Here is a 14,979-nt window from a genome sequence, read left to right on the forward strand (position 1 = left end):
TTTTCACTTACTATCCTTATTCCCACTCAGACCAGGCCCCGCGCAATCTGTTTCGCATAGGGCCCCGCAATTGCTATGACCGGCCCTGGTTTGGTAGCTCTGGGTTGCTATTCATTATGGGATAAAAAAGGAACAAAAAAAAATTAAGTTCCCCTTTCTGACCTTTGGATATATAGGGCATATGGTGTAAGTAAAGTATTCCTTTCAGACCTTGCGATATATGGTGCAGATGATGCAAAGGTCATCTGTTTCTCTGAACCACTTTTAACGAGGGTGTCAAGTGGCCAGCACAACGACCAACCGCCTTTACTTTTCCCCAACTAACGTCAAGTATCCATTAAAGCTGGGTAGACTTCATCATCATCATCACTCCTTTGAGTTCCTCATGGAACATAGGGCCTCAACAAAAACACGCCACTCTCCAGTCTCTTGCTAGTTTTTTGATAGTTTCCCAGCTCTTCCCGGTCTTCTCTGCTTCTTCAAGTACACTGCGTCGCCATGTTCTTTTTCGTCTTCCTCTGCGTCTTGTTCCCTGGGGGTTCCACTCTAAGGCCTGCCCTAGCTCTGTTGCTGGTATCTTTTCTAAAGGTGTGACCAATCCATCTCCACTTCCTCTCTAAGATCTGCACTTCTATATTTTTCTGTCCACTCATCTCCCACAGTTTGGTGTTTTCTACTTTGTCATACCAGTGTATTTTTAGGATATTTCTCAGGCATCTGTTGATGAAGGTCTGTATTTTTTTTGTTGTCGCTTCAGTTGTTCACCATGTTTCAGAACCATACAGAAGGACAGCCTTGACATTAGAGTTAAAGATTCTTAGTTTAGTCTTATAGGCGCCTTAATGGTCCGTAAGTTATAAATTCAAGTCTACACCAGGATTCGAACCCGGGACGTTGTAGCTTAGATTTTGAGCTCGTTGTAGCATTACGTGAATACAAAAACGGGCCCCCAGTTGTTCCCCATTAATAGATCAAAACCTGTCAATACAGATACGCTAAGAGATATCTTCAAAGATGTTTTTTTAAGGGAAGGCTTCTACCAGCGAGTTTATACAAGAGATTCTCACAGTGTTGTTTGAGAACCTCTGTGACATGAAGTGATTTTGTAGTCCCTTGATCATCTCGTGCCTTTTGCACGGGAAAGCTAACGGTATGAAACAGGCCACAAAAGTAAGTACCCCATTCAGAACTTGTGATTTATGGGGCTTATTATGTAAAGGTCCTTTTTTGTTTCCCAAAGGTTAATGATATTTCAGAACTTGTGATTTATGGGGCTTATTATGTAAAGGTCCTTTTTTGTTTCACAAAGGTTAATGATATTTCAGAACTTGTGATTTATGGGACTTATTATGTAAATGTCATTTTTGTTTCACAAAGGCTAATGAGCAGGATGTCATGTGGCCAGCACAACGTCCAACCGTCTTTGCTTTCCCCAACTAAGGTCAAGTACCCATTAGGGTTGGGTGGACACTGCAGGGTCTTAAAAATCCTGAAATTCAAAATCCCTTCACCGGGATTTAAACCCGAGACCCCTTTGGCTAGGAAACCAATCGAAACCAGTTGTCTTAAAACCAAATTTGCTGGATTTGAACCCAAGCCCATCTCATAACATGCAATATGGAAAGGAAAAGAGGGTGTCCAAAGTACATCTTTTTTTTTTTTTGATTGCCCTGTCCAACGCATGCGCAGTTCGACGATTCTTTAAAAAATACTCACCATCTTGTAACGCATTTATATTGTCAAATTGTATTCTGACATAATGAAACGGTCGACCAATAGATTTAAACCTGAAGACCAAAGGTTCTTCTGGAGGTCGTTTGTTACAGGTATGGATATTCCAATCGTTGGCATAAAATATCTCGTCATTGACTTCATGAGAAATACTCCCTGCAATAAAGAGTAACTTTGTCACAACGGGCTATGACGTAATAATGAAAAGTATTACACGATTCGTTTAAGTGAACGGAAGAATATATTGTATTCAGGGGCGAACTGGCTATGTGGGCATCTGGGCAAATACCCGGTGGGCCGGTACCCAAATGGTTTGGATTGGTTTGGTTTTGGGCACATCGGCAAAATTTTAGGCCATGTCGTGCCTGCATTCCCTTAAGGACTACTCTCTATCTCTACATAACAAGGGCTAAATTCTATACAGTCATATCATTAAAATCAAGGTCTATTCACAGTTAAAATAGTAAAGGTAGTAAAAATTTAATAATTTGGTAAAAATCTAATATAAATAGTACATGTTCACAAATTCATAAATCAGATCTTCGTAGACAACCCCACTTCCCGGATAAAGCCCAGTACCTTCCCAGGGTCGACATTATCGAATAGTGTTTTAAGTTTTTAAGTACCCAAATGGGCCGGTAGGGCCAACGAAATGGCCTGATCGAAGCCGCTATGGCACATATCAAATTGTTAAAGGTTTTATATAATATTCTTATTATATTATTACTATTATTTTAATAAAAGGCCCTCTGAGCGTCGTGTTTAAACAAAAAAACTTTCACAGACATTTCAGTGTAATACTATTTTAATCAAACACATTTTCCGAAAGGAAAATGTAGAATGTAGACAGTGCTACTAGTAGGGCCTACATTATTGCTGATTTAAAAAGACCTATATTGATTATAAAGATATAGAGTTAACAGCATGCATGCATATCGATACATTATCAAACTTGATGATTTTGAGGACAGGTACACCTATGATGCCCATCGCATGATAGAGAATTTGAGGGCCGGGCAGATTTTGACACCCAGTCCGCCCCTGATTGTTTTCCTTAAAAACGTCGAGGCGAGTATGAAAACAAAAATATAACAAGATTACAAAGAGAGTTTGTGTTACACAAACTCAGAGGCGGCCCCCGTCGAAGTCGGATCCCTGTCGGATCTGCATATTCGCAAATAATATTCAAGAGGTGATTTAATTTTGATGTAAAATGTTTTACACGTTTCGGATGTTCCTTCAGAGTTGAAGATAATTACTTCCTAGTCCAAACCTCCCGCAGGACGATGGGGGATGGGAGCGGGCAGGGTTTGAACCCTGGGCCATCCATAAATCTGAACGACAGTCCAGCGCGCAAACCGCACGACCAGGCAGCCATCCGATGGTCAAAAGTAATAATGTTTCAAAGATTCATTTGCCGTAAATTTAAATTTAATAAAAAAATAGTAGATTAGTTTTAGTATATTAAAACATTACAATATTGATCAAAACGTTTGGAAATGAAAATCTACACTTTTTTTTTACACTTTAAGTTTAGAAATTGAAATTCTACATCTTAATCTAGTCTATTTTAGTCTAAACTAGATCTAGAAATTCTAGATCTAGACTCTAAAATAATTTTAATTAGAATATAAATCCAGATCTAGATATACTGTAATAAAAATCTAGATCTAGTTTAAAAAATCTAGATTAGATCTAAATCAAGATATCATTCCTTTTTTAAACGCAAGTCACATAACGAGGCTTAATAAACATTACTATACCGAGTTCTTTTTTCATTTCATTTGAAGAATTAATTCCATATAACGTCAGAGGGAAAAAAAAACACTACGTCACACGGCCTAGCTAGACTAAAAATCGCCTTCATCTATAAGAGCCATTTATCGAGTGTTCATAGACTTTGGTGCACCGAGTGCGTTCTTTAAGCATTTCATTTAAAGAATTCATTCCATATGACGTCAAAGGAAAAAAAAACACTACGTCACACGGCCTAGCTAGAATAAAAATCGCCTTCATCATTACGAGCCTTTTATAGAGTGTTCATAGACATTGGTGCACCGAGTGTGTTCTTTTAGCATTTCATTTAAAGAATTCATTCCATATGACGTCAAAGGAAAAAAAAAACACTACGTCACAAGGCCTAGCTAGACTAAAAATCACCTTTATCAACACGAGCCATTTCTCGAGTGTTCATAGACATTGGTGCACCGAGTGCGTTCTTTTAGCATTTCATTTAAAGAATTCATTCCATGTGACGTCAAAGGAAAAAAAAACACTACGTCACACGGCTTAGTTAGACTAAAATATGTTTTCATTAATACAAGCAATTTTTTCGAGGGTTAATAGACATTGGTGCACCGAGTGCGTTCTTTTAACATTACATTGAAAGAGTCCATTCATATGACGTCAAAGAAAAAAAAATTCCATTACCTCACAATAGGCTAGTACCGGTACCATAAAAAAAATGTCTTTATTTACACGAGATATTTAACGAGGGTTCATAGACATTGGTGCACTGAGTTCTAATAGATATTATTTAAAAAGGATCAAAGCCACATTGTTTTTGCGTTTTGTCTGTCAGTCGGTCTGTCCGTTATCTTGATATAAAAAAAACAACTAAAAGTTATTAAAAATTGATTAACCTTTATTTTACGTTTCAAAACATCGCAATAATTTTTAGGTATGAACACAATTGAAAAGTTTATATAATAGATTGTTCCGGATGTTTGTATAAATAGTAAAAGAAAAAGAGAATTTCAGATAAATGTAATACCGTTAATTAAATTTTTTGGATGGTCTCGTATAAAAATTAGATGTACTACAGCCACGTGGAGAGATTTTCATACCTTACTTTGGTGTTTGGATTCTGTTTTCCTTAAAAATCGGAACATAATATTAACGATAATTAGATTTTTTAATGTTTTAGGTAGAAAGTTAAATGTACTGTAAGAGAGTAGTGAGTTAAAATATTTTTCATAAAAATCCGTAAAAACATTATTTCGTAAATGAGAAGATTATTTGTTTATTAATTAGAAGAGGGAGTTCAAACAATTATTTGGCGTTAGTAGATTTTTAAATAAATTCGGAAATTTCTGGCGACGATTTGTAAGAAACAAAATCCGAAACTTTCTTTATCGATTACAAAACTTCTATGTTATGTTTTACAAGAAAATTAAATGTCTAAAAAGTAATTTTCAGTAATCAATTCTAGTAAATTACTTTTTTTAAAAGCCTTATGCGATTTCAAACAATCATTAGGCATAATTCATGTTTTATAAAACAATATCCGGAACATTTTTACACTTAATGAAATATAAGTCAGTATAGAGATTATGATTTAGCATTAATATGCTATTTACATAAAAAACGGAACAACATATTATTGATAATGTGTTTTTGCAACGTTTAAGCATGGAAATTGAATGTAATATAAGTTAGAAGAGCAAACAAACATTTGTTGGCGTTGATTAGTTTTGCACAAAAAAATCCGGAACAATCAATTTTAGATACTTAAAACTATTGAGATGTTATGGGAGGAACATTAAAGGGTAAATCCGATTTTCAATAGCTTTTAGAGTTCTAGTTTTTTAAATCTAATCGTGACGGACAGACCGACCAACAGACAAAACGCACAAAAATAAGCTTCTTTTATTCGGATGGGGGCACTAAACAAAAAATAAATAAAATCTGATTTTTAAAAAAAGTTTAAGGAATTGGTTTAGCACCTGATCATGTTGCGACGTTACGCTACTGCACGAAAATCGCTGCATAAAAAGTCCATTTAAAAAAATGTGCGTGATATCTTATCTTATCTTATATAATACAGACGTTACTTCAAAAAAGAAGATGATTACGTCCTACGCGTCATGCATTTAGTCATGCATATTAACCAATGACTTAAATTCTGCCAAGTCACTGGTTTTCCTGGCTAGCTCAGGCAACCCATTCCATGCTCTAATAGCACTAGGGAAGAAGGAGTATTTGTACAAATTTGTCCTAGCATATTTACATACAAAGTGCATTATTAGCCTTTATAAACAAACAGAAATGTTTTCTTTTAATTTTAGCAGCTAGTTGACCAGAAAAAACGTCTTTAACTATTATTTGTATTTGTTGTAAACATTTCCTGTACATTTTAAAAATATATTTGACTTAGTGATACTGAAAATACACAAAAATTGTCCATCTTTGTTAGCATATTGTAACATTGCCTCCCTTACATTTACGTAATTGTTTTAGAATTGGTGTATTTTTATGAAAAAATCGCTTGCATAATTAATTTTATAAATTAAACGGTTTGCTTTTAGAAAACCAAAAGTAGCCGTTGCACCTAAACTTTTCAAGCCGGATTTAATGATGAAATAATATTTTTCATATCTCTTCTAGTTTTCGAGATCTGAGTGTGACAGACGGACAGACGGACAGACGGACAGACGGACAGACAGACAGACGGACAGACGGACAGACGGACATTTTGCACAAATCTAATAGCGGCTTTTTCCCCTTACGGGGGCCGCTAAAAAGGAGATTGAGTATATTTCAGTGTTCAAGTCACCAATAAATCTAGTAGTCTTTACAAAACTTATATCAAATCACACTGTCTGTCTGGTACAAAGTTTGTACACGTTATTTCTCCCACACCCATTCACGGTAAAGTTGAAACTTCGCATAGGTATATTATAGATATATAAGAGACATGAATCAATAAAAAGAAGTAATCAATTAGATATATAACTGGTAATTATGTTTAAAAGTAACAAGGGTAACAAAAGTAATCTTGTAAACTGCATTTTCTTGAACTTTCATTGTGGCAATGTCATGTTTTGTATTTTTTTGAGGATTCGAAAAAGAGATTGAGCCTTTTCAAAACAATTACATCAATTGTAAGACTTCAGTTAGGCCAGGAGAGGCGCGGTAGCTGAGCGGTAAAGCGCTTGGCTTCCGAACCGGGGGTCCCGGGTTCGAATCCTGGTGAGACTGGGAGTTTCAACTTCGGAATCCTTGGGTGCCTGTGAGTTCACCCAGCTATAATGGGTACCTGACATTGGTTGGGGAAAAGTAAAGGCGGTTGGTCGTTGTGCTGGCTACATGACACCCTCGTTAACCGTAGGCCACAAAAACAGATGAACTTTACATCATCTGCCCTATAGATCACAAGGTCTGAAAGGGGAACTAGTTAGGCCAGGTTCACATCTAGCTTTGCATTCACTTGCACCTATCCTTTGATCTGCGAGACCGTTGGAGCACTACACAAGATCTGTCAACCTTCTATCTCCATTCTTATCTCTCATCTCTCATTTTGTCTTTGATATAATTTCATTCGGATGTTCTTTCAGAAAATATTGAAGCCTGCCTGGGTGGACCACTTCGGGGCCCGATTTTGAATTTGTGTTTCCACACAAGCGGTCTTTGTAACCTTGTTTAGCACAATTCAATATTTTAGCTCCGATGTCTGTTTAAAATAAGTCTTCATACTGCAAACAAATTATTTCGCATTTCACGGTCTGTCGGTGAAAGTGTTATTGAACTAAGGTTATTAATGAGTGGATCTACTGTATTGACAGAGATTGTTATTGAACTAAGGTCATTAATGAGTGGATCTTCTGTTTTGACAGAGATTGTTATGGAACTAAGGTCATTAATGAGTGGACCCTCTGTATTGACAGAGATTGTTATAAAAACTAATGTCATTAATGAGTAGACCTTCTATATTGACAGAGATTGTTATGGAACTAAGGTCATTAATGAGTAGACCTTCTATATTGACAGAGATTGTTATGGAATTAAGGTCATTAATGAGTGAACCCTCTGTATTGACAGAATATGTTATTGAACTAAGGTCATTAATGAGTGGACCCTCTGTATTGACAGAGATTGTTATGGAACTAAGGTTATTAATGAGTGGACCTTCTGTATTGACAGATATTGTTATGGAACTAAGGTCATTAATGAGTGGACCCTCTGTATTGACAGAGATTGTTATGGAACTAAGGTCATTAATGAGTGGACCCTCTGTATTGACAGAGATTATTATGGAACTAAGGTCATTAATGAGTTGACCTTCTGTATTGACAGAGATTGTTATGGAACTAAGGTTATTAATGAGTGGACCCTCTGTATTGACAGAGATTGTTATGGAACTAAGATCATTAATGAGTGGACCCTCTGTATTGACAGAGATTGTTATGGAACTAAGGTCATTAATGAGTAGACCTTCTATATTGACAGAGATTGTTATGGAATTAAGGTCATTAATGAGTGGACCCTCTGTATTGACAGAATATGTTATTGAACTAAGGTCATTAATGAGTGGACCCTCTGTATTGACAGAGATTGTTATGGAACTAAGGTCATTAATGAGTGGACCTTCTATATTGACAGAGATTGTTATGGAACTAAGGTCATTAATGAGTAGACCTTCTATATTGACAGAGATTGTTATGGAACTAAGGTAATTAAATGAGTGGACCTTCTGTATTGACAGAGATTTTTATTGAACTAAGGTCATTAATGAGTGGACTTACTGTATTGACAGAGATTGTTAAGAAACTAAGGTCATTAATGAGTGGACTTACTGTATTGACAGAGATTGTTATGAAACTAAGGTCATTAATGAGTGGACTTACTGTATTGACAGAGATTGTTATGAAACTAAGGTCATTAATGAGTGGACTTACTGTATTGACAGAGATTACCAAAGTAATACTTCTCGCATGTGTCGCCCTTGAAACACTCGCCACTCATGAGACATGCCTTTGGCTCGCCGAGATTCTCGCAGTGACACCGAAACAAGCAATTCGTGCCAAAATAACCAAAAGGGCAAAGATCTGAAGAGAAAAACAAAAGGGGCAAAGATCTGAAGAGAAAAACAAAGGGGAAAAGATCTGAAGAGAAAAACAAAGGGCAAAGATCTGAAGAGAAAAACAAAGGGGAAAAGATCTGAAGAGAAAAACAAAAGGGGCAAAAGATCTGAAGAGAAAAACAAAGGGCAAAGATCTGAAGAGAAAAACAAAGGGGAAAAGATCTGAAGAGAAAAACAAAGGGGCAAAAGATCTGAAGAGAAAAACAAAGGGGCAAAGATCTGAGGAGAAAAAACAAAGGGGCAAAGATCTGAAGAGAAAAACAAAGGGGCAAAAGATCTGAAGAGAAAAATAAAGGGGCAAAGATCTGAAGAGAAAAACAAAGGGGCAAAAGATCTGAAGAGAAAAACAAAGGGGCCAAGATCTGAAGAGAAAAACTAAGGGGCAAAGATCTGAAGAGAAAAACAAAGGGGCAAAGATCTGAAGAGAAAAACAACTGGGCAAAGATCTGAAGAGAAAAACAAAGGGGCAAAGATCCGAAGAGAGAAACAAAGGGGCAAAGATCTGAAGAGAAAAACAAAGGGGCAAAGATCTGAAGAGAAAAACAAAGGGGCAAAGATCTGAAGAGAAAAACAAAGGGGCGAAGATCTGAGGAGAAAAACAAAGGGGCAAAGATCTAAAAATCTGTGACTGTTCATTTTCCTTTCAAACCTTCTGTATTATGCTAGTTATGTTTACTCTAGGCCAGCAAAAGATCAAAAGAGATGATTCCCAACGGCCTGATTGAACAGTGTGTTTTGTCTGGCAGAGGGTCTCACGAGTGTATACATGTTTACGTTGTCATTTCCAGTGAGACGGTCACTCCGGACTAGCGGACAAGAGACGCGGTCGAAGGCCGTGTACAACGGAAACCTCTACAGTTTTCCTATTCTATATCAGGCTAACCGTGCGGGACCCACCATCTATGTAACAGTCCCTTGAGGAACGGTGCCTGGATGGTTGACAGAGTTTTGGAAGCTCCTTTACAACCCCTCCCAGTGCAAGGGGAATACTCTCGCACCCCTTTGGTCACTCCCACGGGAGTCTTGTTTTGCTACCCGTTTGGCCGAATCGTTTCCTCTTAAAACCGTCTCTACCCAGGTGCCACTATGAAGCAGAATAGCATGCCCGGGAGACGTAGAGCCAGTCTAAGGATGTGATATTAATGAGATTAGTCTGTCCAACAAATTGAAGAGCTTAGATACGTTTATTCTCTGCAATTCATAAAATAGTGCACATCTAATACAATACAGACGTTACTTAAAAAAAGAAGATGATTACGTCCTACGCGTCATGCATTCAGTCATGCATATTAACCAATGACTTAAATTCTGCCAAGTCACTGGTTTTCCTGGCTAGCTCAGGCAACCGATTCCATGCTCTAAAAGCACTAGGGAAGAAGGAGTATTTGTACAAATTTATCCTAGCATATGGGACGAGGAATGTGCCTTTACATACATTTTTATATACTTGTAGATGAATAAAAAATTTATCCTATATTTTTTAAACATCGCATACATCAAATAAACAAGGAATACTGCAACGCCAATAATGTGAACATCAGGAATAAAATTTGTGACCCTAACATTGAACTTATGCGTGTCACACTTAGGCCCTACTACTTGCCTAGAGAATTCACCCAGGTGTGTGTTGTTGTTGTGTACATACCACCGACGGCTGACACAGCGACTGCGTCGGAAATAATTTTTGATGTGCTTCACAATGTACAATCAAAACACCCGGACTCTGTTTGTATCGTAACTGGAGATTTCAACAACCTAAATATTGACAACACACTGTCAAACTATTGCCAGTATGTCTCCCTCCCCACAAGGCAGGGCAGAACGCTCGACAAATGCTACGTAAACATTAAGCAGGCTTACAAATGTAAAAGTTTGTTCCCACATGGAGAATCTGACCATGTGTTACTCCATCTTATACCAAATTACAAACCTACTCTTAAAACTACAGAGTTATAAAAACGGTCAAGATGTGGTCTGAAGAGGCTGTAGAAAAACTACGAGGATGCATTGAGAAAACTAACTGGGAAATCTTTATTGAGAACTGTCCAGACATAAACGAACTAACAGAAACTGTTACCTCATATCTATCATTCTGCGAGGAGTTAACAATTCCAACAAAAACAATGCAAGTCTATGGAAACAATAAGCCCTGGATGACCAAAAAAATCAAACACCTTATTACTGAAAAGAAAATAAAGTATAAGGCTAGCAACGAAGAGTTTATAAACGCTAAAAAATAAACTGAGAAAAGCAATAATTGAAGGGAAAGAAACATACAAAGAAAAAATTGAGAATTTCTTTGCCAAGAACAACTCAAAACAATGCTGGGAGGGATTAAAGAAAATAACGGGCTGCGCCTCAAAACGAGAACAAATTTTAGTGGCTGATGATGAGAAATTCGCCAACGAACTAAATTATTTTTATTCTCGTTTTGACAAAGAAGATTTTGTTGATCTATACAAAGAACTTTTCAACACTCTGTCCAAAGGAGAACAAGAGCCCTACGTCAATTTTGTAACGGAGGATGAATGACCTTGTTATTTAAAAGAGTAGACGTAACAAAAGTTTGTGGACCAGACAAAATTAGTGGCAAGCTGATCAAGCTATGTGCGGAGCAAATTTCTTCTATCTTCTGTCATATCTTTAACCAGTCATTGCAAACGTGCGTAATTCCAAACATCTGGAAAACTTCAGAAATCATACCAGTGCCTAAGAAACCAAAAATAGATTGCTTAAATGATTTCCGCCCAGTAGCACTAACACCTATTGTTATGAAATGTTTTGAAAAATATATCCTTAAACAACTTGTAGCAAAAGTCAATAACAGCCTAGACCCTCACCAAAGCAGCTAGAGGAACTGAGGATGCCATTCTATTGCTTTTGGACCAGCTTTATAAGCATCTCGATATACCCAAAACATATGCACGAGTCCTCTTCGTAGATTTCTCCTCGGCTTTCAATACCATACAGCCACATCTAATGATAAACAAACTGAGTAACTTAAATGTAAGCCCTTACTTGCAAGCATGGGTTCTAAACTTTTTAACCCAACGGCCCCAGTATGTTAAAGTCAACAACACCAAATCGTCAACTCGAGTACTATGTACGGGTGCTCCACAAGGTTGTGTACTTTCTCCTGTACTATACACTCTTTACACTAATGACGTAAGAAGCATCTATGACTCAGTTAAACTCATTAAATTCGCTGATGATACTGCCATAGTCGGTCTTATTTCAGGAGACGAAACTCAGTATCGAAACTCGATAGAAGAGTTTACAAACTGGTGCACCGACAACTTTCTAGAACTGAATGTAACAAAAACTAAAGAACTTATAATAGATTTTAGAAAGAAAAAACAAACTATACGTGAACTGCAAATAAACACTACATCTATAGAACAAGTAAAGGCATATAAATATCTAGGCGTTATCATCAACAACAAGCTTTCATGGGAAGACCACCTTGGAACTCTGACAAAGAAAACAGCCCAGCGACTCTTTTTTCTATACAAAGTCAACAGTTTTAAATTAAACAAGAAGATCCTTGATACATTTTACGGCGCGACTGTACAAAATCTGCTAACATACGGAATAAGTTGTTGGCAAGGCAACGCCTCATCTAAACTGTTGCAACGTCTAGAAAACATCATTAAAAAAGCATCAAAAATTACACTCACAACATTACCACATTTAAAGGAACTTTTTGAACAAACGTGCCTAAGAAAAATCGAAAAAATCTTGGAAGACAACGGCCACCCGCTCCATCAGAACTACGCCAGGTTGTCGCGAAGTGGGCGACTGCTGTCAATCAAAACAAGAACGGAGCGGTACAAAAACTCGTTCGTACCTCACTCGGTCAGACTCTATCACCACCACTCATTGATCAGGGAACATGAAATGCACCAAGATACCTGTGTGTAGTCGCTGAATGAACTCTTTAAGTTGTCTGTTGTACTTATGTGTATTTTTCTGTTGTGTTGTCTTTATATGGTAAATGAGTCCTTGTAATCACAACAAATTTCCGTAAGGATCAATAAAGCAGTCTTAGTCTTAGTCTTAGTCTTAGTCTTAAACCTTGCTATTGATAGTTATAATAATAATAATCTTTATTATTCGTAAGGAAATTAGTCTTACAATTAGTGCATAACACCAAACAAAACATTACAACTATAGAAAACCAAAATGTACATTCACACCAGACTCATTCATAATTTATATGCGAAAAGTTTGTATCAGATAGTCACCCTTTAATGATTTGATTGCCTGGGAAACAAAAGAGTTTATAACGCCATGTTTGAAAATCTCCATATTGCTATTGAGTTAAATAGATAACTATTGGCTTACTGTTTTCTTCCATTGAAAGAACTGACAACATTGCGAATGTTTTGGTTAAAAACACAATTCGTATCATTGTATAAGGCTGAAAATAAATAAACAAGCAATAGAAAAAAAATTACTTTTTAAAACCAAATTTATCTAAGGGGAAATAACTACTCAGATGATCATCTAGTCTAAGTTTAGATGTCTTTATAATTAAAGCGTTTGTAGGCTACAGCAGTTTCTCTACTTTTACACACAAAAAAAAAAGAAAGGGAAATTTAAATAGATCCCTGGCGAACAAAGGTTTTGTCTGCATCATATGAGGATAAAAATGTAGGTCATGTAAACACTGCACTCCCCCTTATCTTCGAAAGCTAAGGCAATACAATTATTAATCATTATTATTACTTACTTTATAAGATTATAAACAATCTGATAATCTGTAATAAACGATCTAGATCTAGATTTAGCAAAGGCTAAATTGGCTAACCAAATATACTCTTTAATTCTCTATATGATTGTAATCACTTGATCTAAAATATCAGTAGTATTCAGTAGTAATATTTGAAAAATAAACAAACTAAATCAAAACTAACACATTTTTTTTTTACTGCAATTAACATTTCGTTCACATCAAAATGAACACTGACACACTTCCGGTCTTTTCTTTTACATTTAATTTATATAAAAATAATTTCGCTTAAAAATTAGTTATTTATTCATTTTGAATGATTTGGAATGTTCCTAAGTATGTTGAACCGTTGGGGAAATCTAACAGTTACCACCATTTCACCATTATAATAAATGACGGAGACCCAGATTTGACCTAAATATTGGAACCCCAATAGCAAAGCGGCTAATGTCACTCTGTCACTAATGTCACTCTGTCACCAATGTCACTAATGTCACTCTGTCACTAAAGTCACTCTGTCAATGATGTCACTCTGTCACTAAAGTCACCCTGTCAATGATGTCACTCTGCCAATGATGTCACTCTGTCACTAAAGTCGCTCTGTCAATGATGTCACTCTGTCACTAATGTCACTCTGTCACTAATGTCACTCTGTCACTAATGTCACTATGTCAATGATGTCACCATGTTACACGTTTTTGTTTTTCAAAAAAACGTTTTCCGATAACAAGTATATCACAATTATAAAGGCACATTTCTTATTCCATATTCTAAGACAAATGTGTACAAGTGCTCATATTTACCTGATGCCCTGATGGCATGGGGTGAGCCACAATCAGCATGGAAAACGACTGACAGCAGAGTGACATGTGGGAAGCGTGGTCGAGAGGCTAAGTGCGCTTGAACTTGGCTTGGCTTAGCTACCTAGAAGGGGACTCGAGGTTCGACACCCGACTCGGACAGAATCAGTGTTTACTGAGCGCCTAAAGGCAGCACGGAAAACCAACTCCTAGATACCCCCCCCCCCCCAACTGGTCCACAAATGAGATTGGACCAAAGCGCTCTCAGCATGCTATAAAAGCTATATATATATATATATATATATATATCATTAGACTATCGCCACCAAGGTCCTTAAGTCTACTCGATCCGATGCTTTCACTTTCAGCTGTCCCTTAGCCTGTTGGACCGTTGGGATAACACACAGGATTTGTTGACCGTCTAAATTTAGCCCTTGTGGTATGAAGGGAGAGTAACCTTTTAGGGGAATACGGGCACGACATGGTCTAAAGTGTGCCGATGTGCCAGAAAGCTCAAAACTCAAACTCAGCGGTTCTCAAACTTTTAATCTCGGAGACCCCTTTTTTTACAATCCCCCACTTTGCCGCGACCTTCCCTCACACAAACACATACAGCAATAGAAGAATAGACAAAAAAAAATCCATGTTTTCGATGGTCTTAGGCGACCCCTGGCAAATTCTCAATCGACCCCCAAGGGGGTCGCGACTCACAGGTTGAGAACCCCTGCTCAAACTCAAACTCTTGCTCTATTTCTCTCTGTTTTTTGGCGTTGGATAGAAATTATTTTAATGTCAGATCCGTCCTTTCTTTTATGTTGTCTTCCCATTGCTTTGTCTGTCTGGTTCTTCTTCCT

General features: G+C 37.1%; 1 protein-coding gene across 5 annotated transcripts in view; it reads right to left on the minus strand.

Moving 5' to 3' along the window:
* The window catches only part of LOC106058452 (multiple epidermal growth factor-like domains protein 6), a 109,108-nt gene that overhangs the window by 46,068 nt on the left and 48,061 nt on the right, over window positions 1–14,979 (minus strand). For 3 of the 5 annotated variants that reach the window (XM_056028982.1, XM_056028979.1, XM_056028977.1), the window contains exons 2-3: window positions 8,409–8,558; window positions 1,717–1,887 (exon numbers count right to left, since the gene is read on the minus strand). In XM_056028982.1, the coding sequence (XP_055884957.1) occupies window positions 1,717–1,887; window positions 8,409–8,558 (321 nt within the window). Of the gene's footprint in view, window positions 1–1,716; window positions 1,888–8,408; window positions 8,559–12,937; window positions 13,014–14,979 lie in introns of all 5 variants that reach the window. The other 2 variants (XM_056028978.1, XM_056028981.1) reach the window with 2 other exon arrangements.

The sequence above is a fragment of the Biomphalaria glabrata genome, chromosome 5, assembly GCF_947242115.1.
Source record: "Biomphalaria glabrata chromosome 5, xgBioGlab47.1, whole genome shotgun sequence".
In the NCBI taxonomy this organism is placed as follows: Eukaryota; Metazoa; Mollusca; class Gastropoda; family Planorbidae; genus Biomphalaria; species Biomphalaria glabrata.